The 21,113-nt window shown below is 38.2% G+C and overlaps 1 protein-coding gene across 1 annotated transcript in view; it reads left to right on the top strand.

Moving 5' to 3' along the window:
- UQCRC1 (ubiquinol-cytochrome c reductase core protein 1) overlaps nucleotides 1–21,113 on the top strand; it is a 31,167-nt gene that overhangs the window by 607 nt on the left and 9,447 nt on the right. Inside the window, exons 2-10 of the mRNA XM_070936921.1 lie at nucleotides 2,329–2,469; nucleotides 5,012–5,098; nucleotides 6,178–6,307; nucleotides 6,708–6,906; nucleotides 12,013–12,092; nucleotides 13,516–13,631; nucleotides 15,182–15,325; nucleotides 16,091–16,251; nucleotides 16,982–17,067. Coding sequence (XP_070793022.1) covers nucleotides 2,329–2,469; nucleotides 5,012–5,098; nucleotides 6,178–6,307; nucleotides 6,708–6,906; nucleotides 12,013–12,092; nucleotides 13,516–13,631; nucleotides 15,182–15,325; nucleotides 16,091–16,251; nucleotides 16,982–17,067 — 1,144 coding nt within the window. The remainder of the gene's footprint in view (nucleotides 1–2,328; nucleotides 2,470–5,011; nucleotides 5,099–6,177; nucleotides 6,308–6,707; nucleotides 6,907–12,012; nucleotides 12,093–13,515; nucleotides 13,632–15,181; nucleotides 15,326–16,090; nucleotides 16,252–16,981; nucleotides 17,068–21,113) is intronic.

Here is a 21,113-nt window from a genome sequence, read left to right as displayed (position 1 = left end):
TCTGGGAGTTGAAGTCCACAAGTCTTAAAGTTGCCAAGGTTGGAGAACCCTGGACTAGACAGACGCCGAGTTGCACAGCCTCCCCATCTCCTCCAACCCTGAGGGAGCCCTGCCTAAGGATGAAGCCCACCTCCTTCCCTCGCCAGCATGTTGGGCCGCTTGTTTTGACAGCTGAGGAGTAGTGGCAGTGCCCGGAGAGCCTGGGCGAAACCTTGTTTCCAAATGTTGAAAGGGTGCAGTTTTCGGCCCCTTAGCCAGCACATCAGCTCTTCACCATTATTGTTCATTTATATTCTAGCCATGGAATAGTAATACTAAACCCAGGCTGTGAAAATCGGGATGACAGCAGTTCAAATCTAGTAAGGCTGTTGGGGATATAAGAAAGACAAGGGAAAGGGCTTTCTATGAAAGTTTTTAACTTTCAAGGAAGTTTCTGTTATCTGTACAGTTATGGAACGATTTTTATTTATTTATTTATTTATTTGCTTTAATTTATATGCCGTCCTTCTCCGGAGACTCAGGGCGGCTTACAATGCGTTAAGCAATAGCCCTCATACTTTTGTATATTTATACAAAGTCAGTTTATTGCCCCCACAATCTGGGTCCTCATTTCACCTACCTTTGAAAGGATGGAAGGCTGAGTCAACCTTGAGCCTGGTGAGATTTGAACTTGCAGTTTTAAATTTCTTGCATTTTAAGTTTCTTGCTGGTGTTTTACGATTCCAAGAATATGAAAATAAAATCTCAAGTGGGTGAATTGGACGTAGGATGAAACAGCCAAGGGGTTTGTTATCTCTGAGTATCTTAACGCTAATGTTTCTCTGTATGCTGCCTTATTTTGTTCTGCTGCTGAATTCAGGCCTAATTGCCACATATGTCTGGCTAAAGACCTATTTGAACAGATAAAGTAAGTAGAAATTTAGTAGTAGCAATAGCAATATTGGTGGAAACTAATCAAGGAGAGAAGCAACTTAGAGCTAAGGAGAAATTTCCTGACAGTTAGAACAATTAATCAGTGGAACAACTTGCCTCCAGAAGTTGTGAATACTCTTAACACTGGAAGTTTTTAAGAAGATGTTGGATAACCATTTGTCTGAAGTGATGTAGGGTTTCCTGCCCAAACGGGGTTGGACTAGAAGACCTCCAAGGTCCCTTCCAACTCTGTTATTCTATATTCAATAGCACTTAGATTCATATACCACTTTACAGTGCTTTATAACCCTCTCTAAGCAGTTTACAGAGTCAACCTATTCAACAATCAACCCAACAATCTGGGTCCTCATTTTATCGACCTCGGAAAGATGGAAGGCTGAGTCAACTTTGAGTTGTTGAGATTCAAACTGCCAAACTACTAGCAGCCGGCATTCAGCAATAGCAAAAGTAATGGATGATAATAAAATCTCTGCCCCTTTCAATTCAGCCCTTACTTGTCAGACAGTTCTGTCTGGAAAAAGTTGCAGCTACTATCAAAAACTATTAAGGAATATATGGAATATATGATTTGAAAATTGTAATATATATCTTGTTAAGAAATCTTTGAACTGTTTGTACTGTACATAACATACAACATGTTGTAAGGTATAATCTATGTTTGGTTTTGAATCCACCCAAGGTGGCTTTAGTCATTCAAATGAATGAAAGAGCATGGTTTTAGCACATTGTATGAACCCAAATTCAGCGATATAGGCTTTGTTAATATTTTAGCCTACGTTAGAGCCCTAGGCTTAATTGCTTTGTGACTATTTTATTTGGAAAGTATCTGAGCAATTATGTCAAAAATCTGAAATGTACAAATTTGTTTATTGGTTATTGTTCATATTTTATTTTTGTGTCAATTTGGAAATAGAGATCTTTGTTTTGAAAGCATTACATTTAGTAAATATTCTTGTATTAAATTGAATGATTATGTAAATTATTCTGCATTGTAAAATGAATTTCATTTTGGTTTGCTTCAGAAGGATATGTACTAAAATTATTTTCCAATTGTCTCTTGTTCATCAGAGAAAAATACAAGATTATGTTCAAATATTCATTAATTTTCTTCCCAAAGTCATTCTAAATAATTTTGACTTTTTAGTATAATTGCAGTTTATTGGATAGCTTCTGAAGTCTCATATATTTGTGTGCTATTAATGTTTAGTTAATGTATTCCTTTTCCATAGAAAAAACCTTTTCTTACTCTTTTGATTTGTGTCATAACTTGCACATAAGACACTGTAGTTAGAATATATAATCCCAGAATAAAATATAATTTGTTATAGATATTCTATAATTTTAATACATATGTTTGTTCTTTTATATTGTATTAATTAATAAACATTTTTTTAGAGATCCTTGCAGGGCTTGGTGAAAAGAGGAAGTACTGCAACCTATGCTAATGTCCTATCCAATCTCCCTGAAACAGAAGTTACTACTTTAGACAATGGCTTACGAATAGCATCAGAAAAGTCAAACCACCCTACATGTACAGTAAGTTTTAATTTAGTTTTTTAAAAAAAAAAATGTTGGAATTCCTGTTTTTTCAATTGGGTCCATACTCAATTCAGGCTTGATATTTTTAATGGAAGGAATCTAGTAAAACCTTTAAAAGGTATAAATTTTCTTAAGCTGCAGCACACTTCATAGAGTGGCTAGACTGATTACATTTACATATTTCCAATAGAAAGTAACTTTCCCTAAAATCAACTTAATAAATAGCAGACTCCCAAATAGCAGACTTTTATCGCTTCCAAGCTATTCAGAGAAATATAATTTATACTTCTTATTCCAGAGAAGTCAGAGATTCCATAGCAGAAAAACCAAGATAGCAGGCAGCAGACCATTTTTGAAATATGGTCACTATCACTATGTCAGGTTTTTGGAGTTCTCTGAGCTTGGTTGTTATCTTGCAGATGGCTATCATTTCTGCTTTTACTTTTTTAATGTCTAACAAGTGAGCATATTCTAGAATTAATTTTCAATTCAGATAGAGCAGTTACAAAGCTCAACTGGACTTGCAATTGCATGTTGTGAATTGTAGTATGCTTTAGATTACTTTGAAATTTCTGTTGGCACAGATCTTCGGCAGAATTGATTATTTCAATGAAGGAATTTCAGTGTATCAAAATTTCCAATATTTTATTGGAAATTCTGTTGTGTGGTAATCATGAACATATTATTATGAAGCTTAATAAATTGCTATTGAAATTGAACTTGGAGAATGAGAATGTGAAGCTTTGTATTATTCAGTGGGCAGAGAATTTTGGATATAACATGATGCTTGAGCAATGAGAAAACATATTTTTCTATATGGAGAGGTTTAAAATTTACATTAGTAACATTTAAATAACATTTAAACTGCTTATTCTAATGCCAAATAAATTGTCAAGAATCTATAAAGATACTTCAAATGAATGTTGGAAAATTAAATTTAACAAAGGAACCTTTTACCATTTATGGTGGACAAGTGATAAAGCAAAGAAATACTGTGTAGGATTCACATCTTGATACAGAAGATTCTCAAAGTGAATATTAAGATAAAACTTTTCTTTTTTGCTTAATGGTTAAAGAACTTGAAAAAACTGGAACTTTGATGTTATATATGCTGATAGCAGAAAGATGGAAGGATACTTTGATTCCCACAATAGTCGAATGGTTGCAAACATTGATGGAGTTAGCAGAGATGGCTAAATTGATTGTTTTGATTAAAGAATACAATTAATTTCATTTCTACTTGGAAACCACTTTTGCACTTTGTGCTTGAGGTGGAAAAAAAATAAACTTCGATTTCCAGTTTTGCTAATTAACTAGGTTGTTGTTATCAAAATGGCTAAATATATATTATTATGTAAAAGTAACAAGTTGAGGTTGCATGTTATTACCTTATTTTACTGTATCAAAAATAATCAGAGTTGGTGCTTTTCTTGTCCCCTTTATCTTATACTTTTTACTCATCCCCTCTTCTTCCCCTATTTTCCATTATTGTCATTTTTCTTTGCATCTCTGCATTTTATATTTTGCTAAATACACACACACACACACACACACACACACACACACTGTATATATATATATCCCAGATGATGATTAGCATTTTTAGCACTACAGTATTTTTAATTAAGGTATGTATCTTTTTAAGATATGGCTATTGCACACTTGGACTATAGTATAGTGTAATCATAGTGCATAATCCCATACGCACCGGGAAACCAAAAAATTTCTTTCACTTGCTTTATTGTGATACTCAGCTTATTACAGTGGTCTGGAACTCAATCTGCAATATCAACAAAGTATGCTTATAATATAGTGCAGCTATAGTTAATGTATTAATCATACAAGATCCAAAAGTATTAAAAGGAATGCAGGTTCAGAACAGCATTAGGATTTGTTGAATGACTGGGATTTGATAGGATTTGTCAAATGCATTGGCCATGTTAGATGGGGTAGCTTTGAGATATAATTCAGCAATATTCGGAGATGGAACTTTGGATCTGAAACCTTCCCAATGACTTACCATGCTCTTGATATGGAAGGGAAATTTTCCACATGGAATGGGTCAAGAGGAAGTTCAGTCTGTCGCAAGCACATATTGGGAGCTTACTGAAACCTCATATTGGGAGCTTACTGAAACCTCAGCATATGATTGTCCTCTCTTTTGTTTTTAGGCCAAATCCTGGTGTTACTTTCAGCCTCTGCTTAGATTTTGATTTGTTGACTGAAAAAAACACTGTCTTGGTATTACCACATGCAGTTTCTATATTTCTAGCCAAATTAAGGAAAGTTACTTAAATTGCAAGATATATAGGACAATAGAAATGTAAAGATGATTATTCTCTGTGCAGTTGAAGCTCTTGTTTTCAACAGTCTATTATAATTCATTCAATTTGTATATCTACCTATCTCAAGTGACTCTGGGCATCAAACAAAATAAAAACAAGCAATGGTACAAAAATTAAAATACAATATCAGATTACAATATCCTTTAAAGCTGCCCTGATATTTAATATATTTAATCAATTCTTTTTTTAATCAGGTTGGAGTATGGATTAACGTAGGAAGTCGTTATGAAACTGAGAAGAATAATGGAGTGGGGAACTTTATGGAACACCTGGCATTCAAGGTGAGCTGCAATATGATTGAGTTGTACTGCTTCCTACATGTGTGTGGCCTACTGCTCTGAATCCAGAGAAACTTTAAAAGGGTTTCCATATTTCAGAAACAAACTTTTAGTCATTATTATGTTACTTTCCAGTCTGATTTAAATTTATTTAGGGCACTTTTATTCCTAAGAAATTTTGCTGTGTGGAGTCTTGATGCTGTCTGAACTTAGTGGTTTTCTTGTAGACATTTTGTTACCAAACTAAGTAACATCAGTGCGCTTGAATGCCGTGATACCATGAAATTTAAAAGTATGTCTTTCTAACAAGTCGAATTATATTTAAATGAAAAAGATTAAGGAACAAATACTACTATATAGATATATTATTTGTTCAGCTTACATTTTTTTAAAAAATATAAAGGAACTAAAATTCTTGTATCATTTTCAGCTAACAAAAATGATTATATCCAATAGGATTCGTCATATGCAAGAATTGAAAGAAAATAGAGATACTGTAGAAGAGTATCTAATCCATGTAGTCTCTTGGAGTCAACAACTTTGAAGGCTATATATAAAAGATAGTTCTAACATCCTTTACCAAATATAGTTCATTCTGAGTTTTGGTCTTTCTGACTTCATCTGCGCAAAAACATAAACCTGCCATAGCAAATCAGGACTGTAGAATCGTGTCCCTTCACTTCTGCTTCTTAAGAATACAGCAGATGCATTTAGAAAAGTTTTCATTTCTTCTTGTTTTCTGCTCAATCTAGTTATGCCACCTGGTTGTAATACTTGTTAGGGATGTCTTCTTGAACTTCCTGCCAAACTGATATTCCTCTCCCTATTTTCTCAGTGAGGAAGTTCATTAGCTTGCTGGGACATCTTATTAGCTGAAAACCAGAATTTTGATTCTTTGAATTTGTCTATTAGGATGAATGTAAGACCATATGCTGCCTCACTTAAACCAGAGCTTGTATTGTAACTTAATTGATGTGGCCATAGACCTTACAGAAAGAAAATCCTTACGATAATATGAACTTCATAAATACTGAAGTTGCTGCAAGCACTAAACACAGCATTGATTGTTGATGTTTTATTAGGGCACAAGTAAATACCCTTATGCCCAATTTGAAAAAGAAGTGGAAGGCATTGGTGCACATCTTGACAGCTACTACTCCCGTGAAAAGACAGCCTTTTACATGAAAATTTTACCCAAAGATTTGCCCAAAGGTAATGTAAATTGTCTATGAGTTTGACAAAATTGCTTCGTTTGCATGTTTGCTTTCATTGAACAATAGTAGTGATACTATTATCCTCTTCCATTACTATTGTTATTCTCTTGCATCAATAGTAATAATAATTTATACTTTCTCAGCAATTGGCATCTGAAACAAAGGAGATGGATGATTGAAGTTAAAAGTAAAAGATTTGCAAAAGAAGTAGACAATTAATAGTCTAGGAGAGGAATTCATTTATGGAGGAGATACAAAAGGATTGGCATTGGCTGTGCCTTGCAATGCCATAAATTGCTTTCTAATTTAGGGGAGGGGGAGCGTTTCTCATCCCGGAATGTCGTGGTAACTTTTTAATTTAATTCGACTTGATGATTCAAATAGCATGTCTTTTTTAGCAATTGAGATTCTGGCTGAAATAACACAGAACTGCAGCTTGGAAGATTCTCAGATTGAGAAGGAGCGGAATGTCATCCTTCAGGAGATGAAAGAATCCGATTCTTGTCTGTCTGCTGTCCTCTTTGATTATCTTCATGCTTCAGCTTATCAAGGCACACCTTTGGCCCAAACAGCTGAAGGAACAACAGCAAATATAAAGTGAGTTGAACAGAAGTGACATGATTAAGACACACAGATTTCAGTCAGTTAACTGAAATAAAGAGTGAGATAAATACGAGTCTTATTTAAGTTGCAGATGTCTAAACAGCAGTGATTAAATACCTTTGCACAGAAAAATAACAGCCATTTATCTTAATTGCTACAATATACATTAGGGAAACTGAGTGTTGGAGTTATAGTTAAAGAGTCTATACCAGGGATGGTGAACCTATGATATACATGCCAAAGGTGATACACCACTACTTTTTGGGTGACCAGCCAACATTTACCAACAACTGAGAACAATGATACTCAAAAGAACATTCTGTTCTCACACCATTGTCTGGGAAGCTCTGGGCCATGGGGCAATTGCACCAATTTCCAAGGCTTGAACCCCTTGGGGAACAGCATGAGGTGGCCTGTTTGAGTGGCACCAGTGGCACTAGGACAACTGGAGGTCCAAGAGTCAAGTTAGGCATATTTTAAATTTTTGACATGCCAAGCCTGAAAGGTTTGCCTTCATTGCTCTAGAAGTATCAAGTCGGCTCTACCTGGTGCAATCATTGTGATACAGGTCTGAAATACACAGTTCTACTTACTTACTGCTTTTTTTTTTGGGGGGGGGGGGGGGAGAAGGGTTTCCAAGGAAATATCTCTTAGTAGTTAATATAAATGGGTATGTGTTCTGTGTATTCAAAAAAATTGTCTACATAAACTGTGACTGGTGGGGGTGGGGAAGTTGATTGAAAAGGAAAAAAAACCAGTGACAGTTTGATTTTTAAAAAATTCTAGAACAGAATTCAAAATATTTATTTTTAATTTATTTTATTTTTAAAAAATAAATAGTTTTATTAAACTTTTGGGAGAAGCCTGTAATAGAAAAAGAAGATTAGTAGAATCCTGGTGTTTCATGATCACATACATATACATGCACGTAACATATGCTATACACACACATATATTAATCACAGACCATTTAGAATACATAGCAGAAAAAAGAGTTGGCAAGGTTGCTTCTATATGGTATAAAGCTATAACAGTATCTACTTGTTCTGTGAAGCCTCCTACCAGAAGGTAACAAAGAAAACTGGTCATGGAGAGGATGTGTAGCATCCCAGACCCTGGTCAAGCATCGCTTATATGCAGTGGTGGGATTCAATTTTTTTAACAACAGGTTCTGTGGGCGTGGCTTAGTTGGGGGTGTGGCTTGGCAATCATGTGACTGGGTGGGCGTGGCTAGCTGGTCATGTGACTGTGGGCATGGCTAGCTCATCATGTGACCGGGTGGCGTGGCTATGTGCATAGGGACTACTCAGAGGGCTGAAAAAAGTCATTTCTGACTGGGCCTTGCAATTTTGACCGGTCCTCACACTTATGACCATCCTCACATTTATGCCCGTGCAGCTTTCTTAACAACCATGTCACTCATTTCACAACTGCTTCTCTTCACCATGGTGACAAGATAGGGCAAAAACATAAAATGTGAGGACAGTTGTAAGTTCGAGGACTGGTCAAAAGTGCGAGGACCAGTCAAAAATAACTTTTTCAGCCCTCTGAGTAGTCCATATGCACAAAAGGACTACCCAGAGGGCTGAAAAAAGTGATTTCTGACAGGTCCTCGCACTTTTGACCGGTCTTCGCACTTATGACTGGTCATCATTTATGCCCATTGTAGCATTCTTAACAACCATGTCACTCATTTCACAACTGCTTCTCTTCACCATGGTGACAAGATAGGGCAAAAACGTAAAATGTGAGGACAGTCGTAAGTTCGAGGACTGGTCAAAAGTGTGAGGACCAGTCAGAAATAACTTTTTCAGCCCTCTGAGTAGTCCATATGCATAAAAGGATACAGCAATAGAGAGGGATGAAGGAAGGGAAGGGAAATTAGAGTAGGAGTGAGGGTAAGAGAGGGAGGAAGAGAGGAGGAGAAGGAGAAAGGAAGAGGAAGTAGGGAGGAGAAGAAGAGGGGGAGGAAAAGAAAGTAAGAAGGAAAGAAAAGAGAGAGGTGGTAGGTTTGAGGAGAAAGATTGCTGTACAATAAAAAAGATGAAAGGGAAGAAAGCCAACCCCAAACAAATATAAAGATATTAAGATAAAGAATGAATTGTTAAACTTTAAAGAATAAAAGAGAACAAATATGAATAAATAACAATAATTAGAAACACACATACAAACATACAATGTATTTTCTTTGAACAGAGTATTTGGCCGGTTCACAAATTTAAAAGTGTTTAGTCATTTCAATTAAATTTACAATTTCTATATTTCCTTTTTGCCATATTTATTCCTCATCTATTTTTGTAAAAAACCAATATTACCCTTCATCCTCATCTCTAATCTTAATCAAATTCAATTTTCCCTTCTATTCTATATTATACCCCTTCCCATTGTCATCTATTTTTATATCCATCCTCACATTGGTTAATTATGTAATATTACAGTTGTTTAATATAAATTCAACATTTTAATATAAATCAATTAGTTATATAACTACCTTTTTTGTATATTAATCAATATGAACATGAATATTCCAATTATTTCTATGCAATCCAATTTCTTACAAATCAATTATATTTACCAATAATAATAAACCAAATAATTTCTCCCATATATTCCTCCAAACCACAACTTAACCATTTCTGCTTTCAGAAATATACAATTAATAGTATCTCAATTATTACAATTCCCTAGTTAAATAGAGCTTTTTTTCTTTTGTGTTTTAAAATCTTGAACTCTCCTCTTTTTCCCTAAATTTCCCATTGTTTGCACTTACCTTTTTTGGTGAGGAAAAAGAAAAGAATTCTGCCTGCCTAATTTTCCAACCTTGCAGCAACAGCAAAGCAGTTTCAGTTTCGTGTTTCAGCAGAGCTAAGGGAAAAAAAATCTGCTCCAGGACTCTTTGCAAGGAAGCAGCAGAGCCCTGAGCAAAACAGCTGAGACAAATCAGCTGAGAGTCGGGAGGCCGATAGAATCAAGGGGCTAATTAGCCTATGCTGAAGCTCCGGGGGCCAATAAAATTACAAAAAAACACCGAGCCGTTTGTTAAATTGCTGGCTCGCCCGCCCCTCGCCCACCACTATTTATTGGCAATAAATAGTGGTGCGGAGGGGCGGGGCAAGCCAGCAATTTAACAAACGGTTCAGCTGCACCACTGGCTATAGGGCAGCCCTTTGAAGCCCCACGGCAAGAATTTGAAGTTTTTTTTCCTCTAGCCATCAGGTGGGACTCCGGAGGCAGCAATAGATTGGGAGTGGGCGGGATAAGCGAACGGCCGGTGATCCAACAGAGCAGAGAGTGAGGGTGAGTGAAGGCGTGGAATCTGCTTTCTCCATCCTGCTCTCTTGCGTCCGGAGCCGGTGGGGAACCACGTGGCAGCCCACGTGGATCCCAGGCAGCGGAACTCAGGCTAGGGAAGGGGTGGGCAATTGTGGCTCTTTTACAACCTGTGGCCTTCAACTCCCAGAATTCCTGAGACAGCCAAACTGTCTCAGAAATTCTGGAAGTTGAAGTCCACAGGTTGTAAAAGAGCCACAATTGCCTACCCCTGGCTAGGGTAGGCTGGCGCCGCGCGGATGGGAGGCGGGGTGGGGCGAGGGGCGGGCGAGCCAGCAATTTAACAAACGGTTCGGTGTGCTGCGGGGCCAATAAATTACAAAAAAACACCGAACCGTTTGTTAAATTGCTGGGTCGCTCGCCCCATTTATTGGAATAAATAGTAGTGCGGAGGGGCGGGGCGAGCCAGCAATTTAACAAAGGGTTCGGCCAAACCCCCTAGAACCGCCAGAATCCCACCACTGCTTATATGCCATGTCATGGTGGAAGGTAGTGTCTTAATTTAAATCCAATGTATTAGATCTTATGCTAATACCCATACGGCTAAGGCATAATTATAAAATATTGGCTGTGGATAACTTATACGTGCACATATACACATGTAGTACAGAAGCTATGACCCTTAATAAGCTGTTGCTTGGCTTCTTTCACCAGGTTTTTTTAAGAAAGGAAGGAAATCACCAGGAGGGCTTAATGGTTTTTTTGTGTGTGTGTGTCATATACAGGGGTGAAATAAGTTTTTGTTGTTATAAACAATCCTTTAAAGCAGGGGTTCTCAAACTTTGCCTGAAGCACTCAGAAACGGCTCTTAAATATCTACAGCTAAAAACACTTAAGTTGCTTTTGACACTCTTTCCCAGTCCAGACTCACTAGCATAAGATCCTCTCTCACTTCCAGCCTTGTATTTTATACTTTTCATTTCCCCATCACACACACACACAGAGGTATATAGTCATTCAATTGCAGTTTCTTGCTCATTGCAGACTCATATTCCCCCCATCTTTTCTCCTCCATCTCAGCTCCTTCTGCAAAATGAGATAAAAGAGCTTTATAGGAATCTGGTTCTTCTCCAGGCATGATTATTTTTTAAATTAATTACTCAGATTTCATGTAGACCTGTGGAGATGTCTGGTGTTGGCTGGTCAACATATGTATGCATCAAATTCTGAGAGGATACATGAGGAAGACATTCTAACTTTGTTTTAAACAATTCTGTGGTTTTTTTTTAACTCACTTAGTATTTCTGAAATTAGTTCAGTATTATCCTCATACTGAATACTGAAGTTGGTATAAAACAAAAAAGACACCTGGTTGCTTATGTTTCTAAGACACGTTTAAGGAGAAAAATCCTATCGAGGCAAAAAGCTAGCTGAACATAAAAAAAAGCAAACCATGGTAAATCCAACATTAGAAGCAACATAATGCAAGGTTGAAACCTTTCCCAAATCATAAAATCAACTGCAGTTCCAGCTGCTACCTTGGACAGAAGGGCAAGATGGCACATAAAGCTACTGTGTCTTTTTCAGTCTGCACAGATGCAGAGCAATCCAAAGAAGACAGTTGGTGTGAAGAGCCCTCTTGGACATTTGAAAGGATTTATTTTACCCTTTTGATTTCAACATGGTGCCCAGCCCTAGATTATACTAAATAACACATGTTTAAAAAAATGAAAAGACAGTATGTTTCTAAGCTCATAGATGCCATATTCAATACAACACCATACTTTTTACAAATTGTAAATTATGAAAAGTATTTTTTATTTCTTCTAGGAAATTGACTCGTGCAGATATAACAGAATACATGGGAAATCATATCAAAGCACCTCGCATGGTCCTGGTAGCTGCTGGAGGTTAGTGTAAGATGGTCTTCTTTTAATCTCATCTTTTATAAATAGGTTCTAATTGTCAAGGTTCCAAGTAATACATCCCATTCAATAAGAATTCCGAGGCAGGCATATTCCTCAAAGAACATTTTGATTGGGACATACCAAATTGGCATAGTCTTGGTGGAAAACCAGCTGTATGTTTCCGCTGGTTTTACACTCAATTAAAAGTAAAACTTTTGTCACTTCTCACCAGAGTCACCAGTCACATGGTCCAATCAGCATGTAGTCCAGCATGTAGCTAGGTGATCACAGTCTCCACCTTTTGAACACCTGCATCAACATCCTTGATTCCCAGGAGAAAGAATTTTATTTTGGCTACAACACTTCAGTTATCTCTACACCCCTCCCTCCCTGGCCCCTTCACTCCAGGCTGTGTCAGCCCTGAAGCAGCGAGAAAAGAAAGTCCCTGAAGAAAAGCTACAAAAAGAAAATGGCCATAGTTCGGCCAACTTCAGGGTTGATACTAATGTTATAGGAGTGTAATCATGACTATATGATACAAGCAAAGATCATGTTTAGGATAGTGAAGTACATTGAGTCAGATCAACTCTTGTTAAACCAAAGGGAATATACACATTTCTATTATGGCGAAAGCAAAAGACTGGAAAAGTTGGGGATGGCCATCTCTGGGGGATGGGCTGTGCTAAGGGGAGCGGCCCCTCCCTCTACCACTGATACCTTTGGCTTTTTCACTGTTCTCTCCCTTCTCAGCCCCACCCCCCGATAATTTCTATCCAGAATATCTTTATTCTGTGCATGAACCAAAATGCTCTACTGAGGAACCCCAAATGATGGACTGAAATTATAGGAAGGCAGAAAAAAGAATCCTATCACTAGGAACAGACAATAGAACCAAGGGGTTGGTGGTGGTTTGTTCTCCAAGCTTTAGTTTCCAAACAAGCTCGGAGAAGAAAACTACCACCAACATCTACCATCCGAGCTACAAATATTTCCCACCATTTCTAATAGAACCAGGAGCCCAGTATAGAGAGCCACAGAGTTGACCTTGAGAAACGATGCAGAAATAATTATAGAAAAAAACGCGTTAAGCCCAAGAAACAGAAAGAATGTGAAAGAAGCTCAGGCTGCATGTACCGTTATTTGCTGGGATATAAGAGGGAGGGGAGGGAAAATATAGACTTTTAAGATTCTGCTACTACTGCCTGTAGCCACGGTCTAACATGTAACGTCTGTTAAAGGATTGTCATCCAGAGAGATTTCACTGGGTATGTTCAAAAAAAGTCATAAGTGGGGATGTTTTAATTTTATATTAAAATTTGGAGAATAGTTTTGCAGCTGTTTAGCAAAGATTTCTCTTTTAGCAGCCCCTGTTGGAAGAAACAATATTCATATTCATTAATATTCATATTGCCTTGTTTTTTAATAGATGTTGGTCATACAGAACTGGTAGATCTTGCCCAGCAGCATTTTGGTAGTGTTTCTTTTAAGTACAAAGCTGATACCATGCCTGTTTTGTCCCAAAGTCGTTTCAGCGGGAGTCAGGTAAGAGTCTTCCTGGCCTGGCATTATCATAAAATAAAATGTACATGGAAATAATGCAGTGTAAATTCTATTTAGATCACTTTTTATTAAAGTGGCTTCTTGAATGTGAGTATGCTGATGATGCCCAGGTGTACATCTCCACCCTGGGCTGACCAAGCAATGCCACTGAGGTGCTTTCCCAGTGCCTGGAGGCTGTGAGGGTCTGAATGGGAAGAAAGGCTTTGGTTCAGCCCTGACAAGCCTGATTTGCTGTGGATTTTAATGATTTCCTGCTCTGGATATTTTCTATCCTTAAGTCTGCCTGGAATGACAGATCTTGTTTGATGAGCCTGTGACAGTCACTACTGTGTTCCTTATCCCATGGTGACTATTTCTTTAGTCATCTCCCACTTTGATTAATGTAATGCCCTCTATATGGGACTGCCCAGAATGCAGTGGCAAAGAAAGTAGGCTTCTGAATATTAATTCATGGTGATGCTTATCACCTATAGGCTTATCATCCATAACAGTCCCGGGCCATAGCCCACTATCAGGCCTTGAGCCCTTTGGAACCAGGTCGCAGAAGTGCTGGTTGAGCACGCACATATGCATCCCCACTCAAAGCCATGGGCGCTCCATTTGCACAAGCTGTGGCCCCGTGGCCCTGCTGCTCGCACAGAACCATCACGTCTCTCTTCCCCCATTCTGGTCTGCAAAGCTGGAAAGTGTGGGGAAGTCTGATCTATATAGCTCTACTTGGCATAGGCCAGGCTCTTTGTGGCACCAGCTCTTTCATTGTTTTTGCTCGGCCCACCAGATCTATCAGAGTATGCTGTGGAGCTTCCCTATTAAACAGTGACATCTTTTTGGACCCCTCTACAGTCGTGCCCATAGTATTATATACCATAATAAATGGTAGTGAAGAGCTTCCCTCTGGCAATCCTGATGGCCCTTACGCTGTCTCTCCCCTCCTCCCCCACAAGTCTTTTGGCCAGAAAGTTAAGCAAGCTCTGCTGCTGATGTAGGTTTTTGTCATTGAGGTATATTGCTTTACCTTGTACATCATGGTTTAATGATTGTAGCTGTTAGTTTAATTCTTGTACACAGCCCAGAATCACTGTTGTGAGATGAGCGGCCATATAAATCATTTAAATAAATGTGTATCTGCCCTTGAATATTTTCCTCTCATAGTATAACTATTTTTAGCAACTCAACACTTCCATGCGAAGTAGCTACTTATTTTACATCTGAAATACATTTAATGTTGAAGCAGGTTAAGGTATTAGTATTGGCCCTTTCTTTATGTTCATTTCTTCACTTAAATTCCTTGCCTACTTTTCTTGGCTATCACAGCAGTAACAAGGCTGAATGTTCATGTTTATCACAGCCACTCTCGAGTTCTCAATACAAGATTCACAAATTTTTAAAAAGTGGGATGAAAATATTTTAAAAATAAAACATGAATTCTGTTTTGGTTTTGGTTTAATAGATAAAAGGGGAAATGTTATCTTTTTGCAAAATGATATGACTGGGCTATTTTTTCCTCTTTTCTTGCTTCATACCCTTTTTAGGTCACAGTCAGAGATGATGAGTTACCTTTGGCTCATGTCGCTTTCGCAGTGGAGGGGCCTGGCTGGGGTAGCCCAGACAACCTTGTCCTTCTGTTAATTAATTCAATCATAGGACGCTACGACTTTACCTTTGGTGGAAGTAAGGTAAGGCACTGTGATTGGCATGTTCGTTTTGATTATCACGTCAATGTTGACACTTAGCAACCACATAGTTAGATTTTCTCCATGACAATCTGTCTCTAATCTGGTCCTTCAAGTCTTCTGTAGTGCACCCATCTCCATTGTAACTAAATCCATCCGTCTTGCTCTTGATCATCCTCTTCTTCTCTTATCTACCACCTTTCCCTGCATTAGAGCCTTTTCCGGAAAGCTGGGTTTTTGCGTAATGTGTCCAAAGTACCTGATATTTTGTGCCTTGAGTGAGAACTCTTGAGCTGACTTGTATGATGATCCATTTCTTGACTGTGCCTGAAATTTTCAGGAATCTTTGCCAACATGGAGAATTCCTTGTTCGAACTTCCCACAAGCCATTTTGGTCCAGAACACTTGGTTATCTACTGCTGATTTAATTTCCCTAATGTTACAGATAAACGGCATAGCTAATATTCTGGTTTAAGTAAAGTCCCTTTTTGCATTCAGTTTATTTTTTCTAGGAATTCAATTTTGTTGGATAGGTGCTCATTTGCATTATGGTATCTGAATTCTGTGGCAAGGATTTTTTCATGTCAAGTTTAAGAAATTCTCTAATGACTTTGTTAGGCTTCCGTTACTTGTCTGGCTTAGGTGATTAAAGTACTGATGAAATTGAATAACAGCTATTTCAAGGCTAATGACTGTGAATGAATACTTTTCTGGTTATGAGTTATGTCTGCATTTTTGCATAGTAAATTATAACTTATCTGTTTATAGAATCTGTATAGCAAAATGGCTGCTGATTTTGCTGAGCATGACCTCTGTCGAAGTTTCCAGACCTTCAACATTTCCTACTCTGATACAGGACTTTTTGGTTTTTATTTTGTCACTGATCGTTTCAATATTTTACACTCAAGCGATTGGGGAAGATACGAATGGTAAGGATGGTTTCATTTCTATTATGTTATTTTTATTTTGTAAGAAAATAGTACTATATGAGGCTGCAAATAGACTTCAGGAAATAGCTCTCCAAGGATTAATGAAAAAATATTTGCAAATGGGAAAATAAAGTAGAAGCAAAATAATCTCAAAACCTGTTCTGAAAGTTTCTAGTGTGAGATAGTGTATTGCAGCTTCTACATTAGAATCTAGTTGTATTTATTATGCCTCTACAGAGAGTTTTCATTTAAATGTTAGCTCAAGTATATACTACTCTTTCTGTTTCATCTGTCTTTACGTTTGTCCTGTGATGATCTTCTTTCAGCTTTAACGTAGAACAGGGCTGTCAAACTCATCTGTGGGGTGCTTAAATCTGGCCCACAGGGCCAGCCTGGAAATAGCAAAGGACCGGCCTGCAGTGCATCTGGCAGCCAAAACAGGACACGGAGTGGGGGGGAGTGTGCTGCCCCCTGTGGCCCATTTTGGCTGGCAGGGTGCTTCAGGAGGCATCTGTCCCATCTCTTCCCCCCCCCCAAGCTGGCCCACGGAGGAGAAGTACAATGCTGATTCATCCGTTGAAGAAATACCGTTTGATACCCCTGATGTAGAATAACAAACCTGATTTCCTTGCTATTAATAAGCATAAGTTTTCTAAAATGGAAGAGAATTGTCATTTAAAGATGTATTACATTTAATTAATATATTTCTTCAACTCTGCTGCTTATACAGGATGCGCATTTGCACTGATTTGCCCAAACACGACTTGGAGAGAGGCAAAAAAGTTCTTCGAAGGAACTTGGTGGCCCAACTGGATGGTATGTCTCTTAACACAGTTTCAATTTTAACACCTCCTGAGCAGGTTTTTCTTTTTTTTTTTCTTTTTTTCTTTTTCTTTTTTTCTTTTCTTTTTTTCTTTAATTTATATGCCGCCCTTCTCCGGAGACTCAGGGCGGCTTACAATGCATTAAGCAATAGCCTTCATACTTTTGTATATTTATACAAAGTCAGCTTATTTCCCCCACAATCTGGGTCCTCATTTCACCTACCTTTGAAAGGATGGAAGGCTGAGTCAACCTTGAGCCTGGTGAGATTTGAACTTGCGGTAATTGCAAGCAGCAGATGTTAATAACAGTGCTTTAGTCCACTGTACTACAGGCTCTTTTCTTGTGAAAAGTGTAATGAAAGTAACATTTTTCCTGAATTCCTCTCTATTTCAAATGTTTGCTAGTCTTTCTTCTGTGCTATCCAGCATATTCTAGTGTCTAAATTCACCATTCTGCAGATGGAACATGGAGATAGATCTGCAAGCCCTTACCCCACAGGTCTCTTTATTTTCTTTGAGTTGTGTAACTTTCTGTTCCTTTTGGCTTTATAGAAGGCACCTGTCAGTCTCTCTGGAAAATTTGTAGTCTACCATCCACTATAAAGAGTATTACCTTATTAGCTCCAAGCAATCAGGAAGTTTATCAAAAAACAGAAACTGCATATTCATACTTTGTTTTTTAGATGATACATAAATGTTACCAAAGCCTTGTTTTAGAAGACACACACCCTTCTATGAAACACTGTTTCTGAAGATGATCTTGCTATCTTCAGTTTCTATTGTTTGTACTTTATATGGTTTTATGTTTGTATATAAATATAGATGCACACACAGTGAAACCGCTTTTTGCACACTACTTGGACAAAGGATAACACTATTCTCAAGTGTTCCAAAATATATAAGCATGTCATTGTATAACAATATATATAACAATGTGACTACACAAATAATGCAAGCATGTCTCATTTACTACATCTAATCTCATTTGCATGACTTTCCAGAAATGATGTAATTTGTGGTGAAATGACATGTATTACTCAAATAATAATAATAATAATAATAATAATAATAATAATAATAATAATAATAATAATAATAATAATAATTTTATTTCTATACCGCCCTTCTCCCGAAGGACTCAGGGTGGTGTACAGCCAATTTAAAAACACAAGACACAACAATAATTAAAAATTAAAATAATTAAATAGATTTGGCCGATTTAAAACCCCAAAAATTTAAAATACCCCAATTTAAAATTATTAAGTTGATAGCCCGGCCTGGCGGAACAACAGGGTCTTCAATGCGCAACGAAACACCCGGAGGTCGGAGATCTTATGTATTTCCAGGGGCATTCCACAGGGCTGGGGCTCCCACAGAGAAGGCCCTCCCCCTGGGTGTCGCCAGCCGACATAGCTTGGCTGATGGCACCCTGAGGAGACCCTCTCTGTGGGAACGGACTGGTCGGTGGGAGGCTATTGGTGGCAGAAGACGGTCTCGAAGGTACCCAGGTCCTATGCCATGGAGCGCTTTAAAGGTGGTAACCAACACCTTGAATCGCACCCGGAAGACCACTGGGAGCCAGTGCAGCTCGCGCAGGAGGGGTGTCATGCGGGCACAACGTGTTGTGCCCATAACCACCCACGCGGCCGCATTCTGGACCAGTTGGAGCCTCCGAGTGCTCTTCAAGGGGAGCCCCATGTAGAGAGCATTACAATAGTCCAGCCGGGAGGTGACAAGGGCATGAGTGACTGTGCGCAAGGCGTCCCGGTCCAGAAAGGGCTGCAACTGGCGGATCAGGCGAACCTGATATAAGGCCCCCCTGGGCAATAAACCATTGCAAATGTTACAAACTTAAGGCAAAAGTAGTGTCAGTCAACTTCCAACTTCCTCATTTAAACACTTTGGATGCAGCATATCAATTCATTATTTCAGGTGGGATGTCTGGACTGAACCTGGTTGCACTTAAAGTTAGGAATTAATGCTACACATAGATGCCATGAGTTTGTACCTGGTTGAAATTTCTGAATGAATAATATAACAGTTCCTCTCAAAAGCAACCCACTTAATGTCATGCAAAGTGCTTTTAATTGAAGAAATGCAATCTAAATATGGTGAATTATCATGTTTCCCTGAAAATAAGGCCCGGTCTTATTTTCTTTTAGGCCCCAAAATAAGCACCAGGTCTTATTTTCAGGTGATGTCTTATCCGCTTAGGACCGCTGCAGCCAGGCGTCCCATACTCCGACACCTGTCTTGCCACTACCCGACTTCTTCTGTGGCCACTCGCAGCCAGATGCCACGTGGCACATCACACTGCTGCTGCTGCTGCTGCTCACGGCCAGACATCGCATGGCTTGTTGCGCTGATACCACTCACAAGCGGCCACAGAAGTCGGGCAGCAGCACAAGTGTCGGAACATGGGACGCCTGGCTGCGGCGGTTCTAAAGTAAGGGTGCGGGGCACATGGGGCAGTTCCACCCTAGCTTGATTTTTATGCATGCACCTCGCCCTACCAGATGGTAGGACAGAGAGGGCAAGGTCTTAATTAGGGCTTATTTTCGGGGGGTAGGGCTTATATTAGGCACACGTAAAAATCAAGCTAGGTCTTGTTTTCGGTGAAGCACGGTAGTATGTTAAAGTAAACTAGATTGTCTATTTTTACAGAGGTCTATGCTATTGCAAATCTATTTAGAACAATTGCTCAGTTATTTCTGGAATGGATATAACCCAATACAAACAGTCTTCAGTTACACAGAATAAAACTAAACTTCCAAAAATCAAAGTTCTTAGCCTTCTTAAATCATTTACAGAACAAGAAATCATTCCTGTATTAATCTATAACTCTGTAGTTGTGTAATATCTTCATAAAGACCAATCAGTATCATATTCTGTATTAGAATTCATGAAAATGTAGGAGTGCACACACAAGCTTTTGGATTGAATATTTATCAAGCAAATCATTACAAAATTAGAAAAAAAACAAGGAAGTCTAAGCTTACTATTTTAGCAATAAAATTAAATCTCCAAATGGAAAATATAATAATAGTAACAATAGTAGTAACAAAACAACAACAATAATAAGAGAAGGTGAAGATCTTGTGCAACTTTCGAATACAGATGAATCATCATTTAAAACACTACATGCCAGATATCACAGTTGTCGAAAACCAAAGCATACAATTTACTGATAGGAGATGCCAGAGTCAAAGAAAGAAAGAACTAGAAAAAAATAATGAACTATCACGACCTGACCATCGAAACGACGCGATTATGGATGAAACATGTAACAGTGATACTCATTGTCATTGGAGCACTTGACACCATGTCCAAGAATTTTACAAAATACATCAAGAAATTACAGCGAGTGAGTGAAAGTGCTTTGAAAAAACATGGCGCCTAGCCTCAGAGTTAATGAGCCAGCGAATGTGGATTGGTGAAGTTATCTTGTCTTGTTACAAAGTTTCCAAGTTGCTACAAAGTTGCCTTGCTTGTTATAAGAGAAACAATAATTTCTCCCCTTTTAATACTGGACTTTGCTTTATTTTAACCCTTATTTGATTAAATCTGGGGGACTTTTTTAGAAGTCTTTGTGCAGGAGGGAAAGGAAAAGGAACTTCCCTCTTTAGAAAAACCAGATCACGAGCCAGGATGGCTTCAAAGAAGCAGGAAGGGAAGGCATCAGGGGGGGGATCCCCCACACACAAACATGAAACGCAACTTCCCCCTGCTCAACAGCTACAAACTCAGAAAAAAGAATTTGATGTGGGAGATTTAAAAGAATTTATTTCTAAAACTTTGGATGATAAATTTCAAAAATCTCAACAGGAGATAGATGATAAACTTCAAAAATCACATCAGGAATTTATGCAGGAAATTAATGAAGTTAAAGACATGGTGAATCAGAATCAAAAAAAGGTGACCAAAAAAATATCAGAAGTGGCGTCTGGCCTGGTAGGATTTATTGGGAAAGTTGATTTTAAAGTTGAAGAATTTAAATCAGAAGTTAATGTTAAGATGAAAGACAATGATTATAAAATT

The sequence above is a fragment of the Pituophis catenifer genome, unplaced genomic scaffold (assembly GCF_029215685.1).
Source record: "Pituophis catenifer annectens isolate HBS135680 unplaced genomic scaffold, rPitCat1.0.hap2 SCAF_2, whole genome shotgun sequence".
Taxonomy (NCBI): domain Eukaryota; kingdom Metazoa; phylum Chordata; class Lepidosauria; order Squamata; family Colubridae; genus Pituophis; species Pituophis catenifer.
The sequence above is the reverse complement of the archived record's forward strand: the minus strand, read 5'-3'. Positions and strand labels throughout refer to the sequence as shown.